The 8,811-nt window shown below is 46.9% G+C and overlaps 1 protein-coding gene across 2 annotated transcripts in view; it reads right to left on the reverse strand.

Moving 5' to 3' along the window:
- Window positions 1–4,231, reverse strand: part of Spns3 (SPNS lysolipid transporter 3, sphingosine-1-phosphate (putative)) — a 53,123-nt gene extending 48,892 nt beyond the window's left edge. For both annotated transcript variants that reach the window (XM_057776052.1, XM_057776051.1), the window contains exons 1-2: window positions 4,021–4,231; window positions 318–383 (exon numbers count right to left, since the gene is read on the reverse strand). In XM_057776052.1, the coding sequence (XP_057632035.1) occupies window positions 318–383; window positions 4,021–4,231 (277 nt within the window). The remainder of the gene's footprint in view (window positions 1–317; window positions 384–4,020) is intronic.
- Window positions 4,232–8,811: the final 4,580 nt, after the last annotated feature.

The following is an 8,811-nucleotide window of genomic DNA, read 5'->3' on the forward strand; positions in this document are numbered from 1 at the left end:
TGAGGATCAAGGTGTGTCTGTCTACCTGTCTACAGCCTGTTAGATTTCTCAACTCTGTGAGAGAAAAGCACACACTGGGATTTCTGGCTTCTCTGTTTGGAATACCCAGCTGAGCTACAACCAGGTTGGAAACTAGGAACACTCAGGAGCCTTCCCCAGTCTGTCTCCCTCAGTACATCCTGCAGCTGACTCCAGCTCCAGAGCCTGTTCGAGACCCAGCTCTTTCCTGCAGAAGTCTAGGGGTCTAGAACTGGCCACAGAACCCACCACACTATAACAAAAGAGCCCTGTTCCAGGGTCCAGAACTGGCTCCTTACCTGTCTGCAGCAAACCAGCATGGCTGTCACTGATGTTAAAATACTTCTGGACATCCAGTAATACTCCTAAGGACAGATAGACAGCATTGATGGGAAGCAACCCACCCGGCTACCCTCCCAGGCTGCTTCTTCTGAAATCAGGACAGGCCCAGATGAGCAGCACAGCACAGGACATGGCAGCTGGGCCCACAGTCTTCATCTCTACCTACCTGGACACTTTCACAACCACATAGCAATAGCAGCAACAGAAAAACACACACACACACACACACCAAAGTCAGGCAAGGTAGCACATACCTGTAATCTCAGCAATCAGGAGGAGGAGACAGGAGGATCAGGAGTTTGAGGCCAGCAGACATCAAAGCCAGCCTAAGGTATATGAAACCCTGTCTCAAAAGGAGAGGCGGGACCATCACTGTGCCTGATACACAGACTCCACTTGCCCAAGACTGTCCAGCTGGAATGGGAGGAGCAAGGATTGCTACTCTGACAGAGGCAGCTCCCCCTTCCAGCATCACAGAAGGGGAACAAAAGTCCCCACATGGGGCCCCGCCCACAAGAAGCCCTGCATCCACCCCTCTGATATGATCTTCACAGCCATTAGATGAAGATCAAAGAACAAAAGGCACCAGGTAGGAGAGTTCATTTATTCATCTGGTTTGAACCCGGTCTCCGTAACAGCCAAACATATACATCTGTATATCTCTTTCACCTTAAAAATTATTATTTTGAGAAAAAAAAAATCCTCATATAGCCTAAGCTGGCCTTAAACTCTCTATGTAGCCAAGAATGACCTTGAACTTCTAATCCTCTTGACTCTATCCAAAGTACTAGGATTACAGGTATGTGCCACCGCACTGGTTTTATGGGTTGCTAAGGATGGTACCCAGGGCTTCATGCTTGCCAAACAAGCACTCGACCAACTTAGTTACATCCTCGGCCCTTTTTCATCTTTTAATGACACCAGATGGCATAATCATCGGAGAGAAAGGAAAATATGCAACATAAGTTAGCAAGAAAAATAGCTACCTAAAAGTCCTCTGAGTGCGCTCATTTTCCATTTTTAGGAGAGTCCCCTTGATCTGTCTCCTGTGAACTTCTCAACCTTGTGGGTAACCCAAGGCCAAGGGCAAAACCAGCTCTTCCCCCAGTCTCTACCATCCTGGTCTTCCTAAGCGCTACTTCTACAGGAGACTCTTAGCTGCTACACCAGTGTTTGACCCCAGCAGTCCCCAAGAACCCCTGCATGGTTTCACTTCTCCAAGCCTTCCCCATTGTGACCACAGCCAAAGGAAGTCCCAAGAAGGAAGGACTCTGGCAGGCAGGTCTCAGGGTCTGAGAGCCCCACTGGGGGCTCCCAGGGCAGAGAGAGTGCTGCAGTTGGGGCTAAGACTCAGAAGGGTGCACAGTGACACTTCCCAGCAGCCCCATGCCCCTCACAGCACCCCACTGCCCCAAGCCCCCCAGCCCATACTAAGGTCAGCCTGATCCCCTGTGGTAGCCTCTGAACTGACCTCCCCAGCTCACCTTGTATCTTCCAAGGACCCAAATCCACTTAAGCTTCTCTCCCATGGTTCCCCATTGCCTGGATCAGAAAGTACAAGCTCCCAGGCCGCCATTCAAAAGCCTGTGATCTTGCACCAAACACCCTCTGGGGGATTGTTTCCTGCTTTTTCTCCCTCTTGCCACTTCTGATCAGTACACTCACCTGCCTCCATTCACATCTATGATTACTGCCCTTCCAGTCATCCCAGTTCCCAAGGCCCAGGAAAAACAGTGCCTGTGTGTCAGTTCTGTAGTCACTCTCCTCGGGGCTGCTCTGCTGGCACTCACCCCACTCTGCCTCACATCTGAGCAAGCTGGGCCCATGTTCTGTGTCCCTCTGAGTTCCTCAAAGACACAGTCCTGCTCTGGTAATGTCTGCAGCCCCAGACTCCCATTCATTCCAGAGGTTCCTGGCTATCCTAAACTCACAACTGATGGCTCAACGCCCTGGCTTTGGGCATGGCCAGCAGTTGCAGTTACTCGAGTAGGCTTCGCAGCCTGGCCTGAGCCCCCTCATCTGCACTGCCCACCGTCTCTCTGCCTTGCATGGTCATTATTGGTAAGCTTCTTTCTGTGCCCCTTAAGACAGTTGTCCGGCAGTAGGGACCACACATCTGAGTTTCTCCTGGGTCCTACCAGAGGCTCCTGCTCACAGTGCACAGTGATGATGTGGGTGATGGAAAGCGAAGGTTGGCTAGGCATGGCGTCACACCTGCAGTCTCAGCACTTGGGAGACAGAAGCAGGAGGAGTGGCAGTTCAAGATCATTCTCAACTACATAGTGAATTCACAGCCAAACTGGTCTTACTTAAGACCCTGTCTCAAAAACAAAGAAAGAAACAAAAGAGGTGGGGACATCAGTCAGTTAGTAGAGAGCTTGCCTAGCATGGACAAAAACCCTGACTTCGATCCCTAGAACTACATAAACCATTGTGGTGGCATGCCTGTAATTCTTGCTCTCAGGAGGCAAAGGCAGTAATATCAGCAGCTTAAGGTCAGCCTCAGCTACATAGTGAGTTTGAGTCTAGCCCTGCCTCAAAAAAGAAAAGAAGGCTGGCAAGATGGCTGGCTCAGCCTGTGTAGGCACTTGCTGAATGAGTTTGGAAACCTGAGTTCAATCCCTGGAGCTCACATAAAGGTGAAGGAGAGCACCGACTCCACGGAGGGGTCCTCTGACCTCCACACAAGTGCTTGCACATGCACACACACACACCCATGCACACACAGATACACAGATTAGAATGATCTTTTTTTTTTTTTTTTTTTTTTTTTTTTTTTTTGGTTTTTCGAGACAGGGTTTCTCTGTGGCTTTGGAGCCTGTCCTGGAACTAGCTCTTGTAGATCAGGCTGGCCTCGAACTCACAGAGATCCGCCTGTCTCTGCCTCCCGGGTGCTGGGATTAAAGGCGTGCGCCACCACCGCCCGGCTTAGAATGATCTTTCTAAGAAGTTATGGTGGGCTGGAGAGATGGCTCAGTGGTTAAGAGCACTGACTGTTCTTCCAGAGGACCCGAGTTCAATTTCCAGCACCCACATGGCAGCTCACAACTGTCTAAAGATCCAGTTACAGGGGATCTGACACCTTCACACGAATGCACATAAAATAAAGTTAAGTAAACCAAAAAATATATTTAAAAAAAGAAAGGATTGGCTATGAATTGATGAAGGAAAGAATGAGTGCCTAGAAGAGAAAAGCAAACGAGAAAAGCATTCGTCACAGAGAATGCATAAGCGAGTCACAAAACACAGAAGCAGGTTTTGCCCTGTTTCCGACAAGAAGGAAGGCAAACTGCGCAAGGTAGGCCAGCAGCCAGCTGCCCCAGAAACAGTCCAGGAAGAGCCACTCTCACTTGGGAGCTGGGCCAAGCTGTCCTGCCCTCTATAACCTTGCCTGCAGCTCCATCTTCAACCTGAGGCCTTTGCTGCAGAGCACGATCCTATCTATCTACTCCTAATGTCCCTGCCCCCAAACATTGTGTCCCATTTTGGCTTGGGACCATTCAGGAGAGGCTAGAGACCACTTAGTGAGGGGAGACCACCAGAGATGTGCTCCAAGAGAAGGATGGGTGCTGGGAGGAAGGCCATGATGGGTGCACAGACATGGCTTGTAGGGTGGGGGTACCTGGGGATCCTGCCCTGGGTCACCCCTTCCCTGCTCACCTGGGATGATGAACCAGTTCATGTAGTTCAGAAGATTGATGTAGCAGAGAACAGCCGCAGCCAAGGATGCTCTCCAGCGAGGCAGGTTCCAGGAGGCAGATGTGGGGGGAGGCAGACACCCACCTGAAGCCAAGGCCCCATACCCCCCACCTGGACTCTGAGTCTGGCTCTGTGGCCGTCCTGCCCAAGGATCGATGCACTCTGTGGACATTCCCAGGAGTGACAGTTGCAGCCTCCGTGCCAGGACGGGTGCTGAACAAAGCTGCATCAGCTCAGCACCAAGTCACTTCCTGTGGGCTCCCAGCCTCTCAACCTCAATACAGCTGCCCTGCAACTGTTAGACATCTTATCATAGGGTCCTGCTGAACACGCTGCAACCACCCCAGTGGGATTTCATCACTCTCAGCCTCCTAGCCCTGCTGGGGAAAGAGGGTCTTGCTCTGGTGATTGGATAGCTCCGTGGGCCCTCCATCTAGCCTACGGCTGCAGCAGCTGCATGAGGAAGGGAAGCTCAAAGACAGAAAATGAAAGAAGTGTCCCCAAGCCCTGATCACTACAAACTGGTCTGCCTATGCAAGCAAGAGGTGAACTGTGAGCAGGGCCATGAGCCAGGTCAGATACAAGTGGGTGGGGTTATCTGGGAGACCACCAGACTAGGTGGTGAGAAAATTGCCCAGAGGAACAGAACAAGATAAAAGAAGGAACTGGAGACATAGAGATAGTTACATAAAACTACTCAATTGGGGGCTGACAAAATGTCTCAGCCTGTGAAAGTACCTGCTACCAAGCCTGCTGACATCTCCAGAGCCCGTATGGTGGAAGGGGAGACAAAGTGCTCCTCTGACCTCTACACAATAACATGAACAGAAGCACACAAGTTCATGTGCAAGTGCAGGAGTGTTCCAATAAATAAATGGGACCTCCTGAAATTGAGAAGCTTCTGTAAAGCAAAGGACACAGTTAATAAGACAAAAAGGCAGCCTACTGAATGGGAAAAGATCTTCACCAACCCCCCATCAGACAAAGGACTGATCTCCAGAATATATAAAGAACTCAAGAAATTAAACATCAAAATTCTAAATAATCAATTAATCAATTAAAAAATGGGGGTAGGAGGAGAAAGGAGGGTGGAAGGGAAAGAGGAGGGGAGAAGGGGAGGGGTGAGGAGAACTTGAGGGAATGGGATAGTAGAGAAGGAGGAAGGCAGAGATGAGAACAAGGAAAGAAATACCTTGATTGAGGGAGCCATTATAGGGTTAGCAAGAAACCTGGCTCTAGAGAAATTCCCAGGAATCCACAAGGATGACCCTAAGACCCTAAGCAATAGAGGAGAGGGAGCCTGATCTTGACTTGCCCTGTAGTCAGACTGATGAATATCTTAAATATCACCATAGAACCTTCATCCAGCAACTGATGGAAACAGAGGCAGAGACCTGCATCGAACACCGAACTAAGTTCCCAAAGTCCAGTTGAAGAGCGGAAGGAATGAGAATATGAGCAAAGAGATCAAGACCATAATGGGTTCATCCACTGAAACGGTTTACCTGAGCTAATGGGAGCTCACCAACTCCAACCAGACTGGGAAGGAAAAAGCATAGGACCGAACTAGTCCCTCTGAATATGGTTGACAGTTGCATGGCTGGGGCAGACTGAGGGGCCACCAGCAGTGGCACCAAGATTTATACCTACTGCATATACTGGCTTTTTGGGAACCTGTTCTCTTTGGATAATACCTTGCTCAACCTAGATATAGTAGGGAGGGCCTTGGACTTTCCCCAAAGCAATGTGCCTTATCCTCTCTTAGGATTGGATGAGGGTGGGGTGAGAGGGTGTGTGGGGGGGGAATGGGAGGAGAGGAGGGAGTGGGAAACTGGATTGGTATGTAAATGGAAAAAGGTAGTTTGTTTTCTTTTTTTTTAGAAAAAAAAAAGAGGGCTGGAGAGATGGCTCAGAGGCTAAGAGCACTGGCTGCTCTTCCAAAGGTCCTGAGTTCAATTCCCAGCAACTACATGGTGGCTCACAACCATCTGTAATGAGATATGGTGCCCTTTCTGGTCTGCAGGGACATATGCAGGCAGACCACTGTATACTTAATAAATAAATAAATCTAAAAAAAAAAGAAAAAAATAGAATTTCAAACTAGGGTTATAGAGAGAGACCCTGTCTGAAATTAATTAATTAATTAATTAAAATGCTAGGCAGTGGTGGTGGTACACACCTTTCAAGGCCTGGTCTACACAGAGAAACCCTGTCTTGAAAAACCCAAAAATAATAATTAAAATAATAATAATAAGCCAGACAGTGGTGGATCATGCCTTTAATCCCAACGCTCAGGAGGCAGAGGCAGGCAGATAATGCGAGTTTAAGGCCAGCCTGGTCTACAAAGCAAGTTCCAGAATATCCAAGGCTACACAGAGAGACCCTGGAGAGTTGGGGGCAGAAGGGAAGGAAGGGAGGAAGGGAGGAAAGGAGGGAGGGAAGGAAAGAAGGAAGGGAGGAAGGAAGGAAGAGAGGGAGGAAGGAAACCTAACAATCACATGCAACCCAGAACCCTAATGGAGCTTCTGTACTGAAGAGGAAATGTGCAATCTGGATGAATGGATAAAATTAGAGTACAGAAAGCAGATAAAGAGAAAATGTCCTATCAGTCAAATGTACTCAGGTTTAGAGCACTGGAAAGTTACATAAACAAGTATTCTTGATCTGAAGTATCTACAGACTGAGTGTCTATGTCTCTTCCCAGTGGTGCAGGAAAATATTCATCAATGCTAGAGGAAGGAAGGAAGCAAACAGGGCAGGGGATGAGGTGCAGGAGGATGGTTCAGTGGGAAAGGGTGATTGCCACCAAGACTGACTACCTGAGTTCAGTTCCTGGGAATAAGAAGATGGAAGCAGTGAACTGACTCCCAAAAGTTTCCTCTGGCACCCACATGCACACCCAAAAAAATAATTAAAATAAAATACAAACATGTAAAATAAAAATTATTAAATAAAGCAAATGAGGTAAAATGTTAGTAAGAGATGAACCTAAGGCAAAAGTTATATAGACTTCTCTGATTTATACTGCAATTTTTATGTATATTAGAAATGATTTCTAAGTACATGTTAAGTCAGAAGAACAAAGCACTTGAGTAGATGCTTCTCTAAAGATACACAAATGACCAACAAACTCGTGAAAGGATGTTCAACATCGTTTAGGGAAATGCAAGGCCAAACCACAAGGAGATACCACTTCACACCCACTGAGCCACTGCAATAAAGAGAGGAAATGACAAGCGTGGGCCAGGATGCTGAAAAACTGGTAACCTCGTTGATGCAGCCACAGATGGGGACGAGTGTAGTGGTCCTCAGAAGGTTGAGCCTAGAATTGCCATGACATACAGCATTGCCCCTTTAAAAGCAGGGATTCAAAGGGATTTCTGGACACCCAGGTTCACAGCAGAATAAAAGTGAAAACTACCAAAGCTACAGAGAAACCCTGTCTTGAAAAACAAAACAAAACAAAAAAAAAAAAGTAAAAACTAATATAAAGTAAAACTAGAGCTAAGAATGCAGCCAGGAACAGAGTAATAGCATTAGTATATACATGGCCCTGAATTCAATGCCTAGTATAAAAAGAAGGAATGAAGGGAGGGACGGAGAAAAGAAGGCTGTTGCAATATCTCAGTGGTAGAGTGCTTGCCTAGCATGCTAGAGGCCACATATAGGTCCTAGGTTCGATCCCCAGCACTGCAATAGTACCACAAAAATAATAGGGGAAACAGTTTAAATGCTAAACATCTGAGAAACAGGCAATCTGTAATATAGTATGCTCAAACAATAAAATATTATCCATGACATACAACTCATCACAGATAATCCTCAAAAATCCTGCTGAGAAGCCAATCACAAAATGCCACACCATGTGAGACTGTTCCTAGGAAACACCTTAAACAGACAAGTCGGTAGAGGCAGCAAACTAACAGTTCCCAGGAGGTGGGAGGAGGAGAGACTGCTTAATGGTTACAAAGTCTCTTTTGAGGGTGATGAAAATGTTCTGAGCTAGCTATAAGTGACAGTGGCACAACACTGTGGGAACATTAAATGCCTCTGAATTTTGTGCATTAAAAATGTTTGCATGGGGGGGGGCTGGAGAGATGGCTCAGTGGTTAAGAGCACCGTCTGCTCATCTAGAGGTTCTGAGTTCAATTCCCAGCAACCACATGGTGGCTTACAACCATCTGTAATGAGATCTGGTTCCCTCTTCTGGCCTGCAGGCATGCATGTAGGCAGAATACTGTATATACAATAAATAAATTAAAAAAAAAAGTTTGCATGGGGGGTAGAGAAATGGATCGGTGATGAAGAGCACTGGCTGCTCTTGTCAGGGGATCTGACACCTTCACATCAATGCACACAAAATAAAGTTAAATAAAATTTTAAAACTTGCTATTTTTTCTGGTTCTGGGAATAGAACCCAGGAACTTACATATGCTAGCCGTGGCTCTCACTGGGTTGGACTATCTAACTTTTCTTCTTTGGTCCTAAGTGAAGGAATAAAGCTATATGTTTGGGTGATGGAGACAGCTTTAATAACCCTGACACCAGGTACCCGAGGATGGCATCACTTCTTAGAAGCTAGGTAAATGCCTATGGATTTAACTTTTACCTTTTAATGTTCTTAAAATGAGTTTGCTCTAGTATACATGTTTATTAATGCTCTGGGTATGGTAAAAAAAATTTCAAAAACTTTTTTTTTTTTTGGATTTTTCCAGACAGGGTTTCTCTGTAGCTTTTGGTTCCTGTCCTGGA

This window comes from Chionomys nivalis, chromosome 7 (genome assembly GCF_950005125.1).
Source record: "Chionomys nivalis chromosome 7, mChiNiv1.1, whole genome shotgun sequence".
Lineage (NCBI taxonomy): Eukaryota > Metazoa > Chordata > Mammalia > Rodentia > Cricetidae > Chionomys > Chionomys nivalis.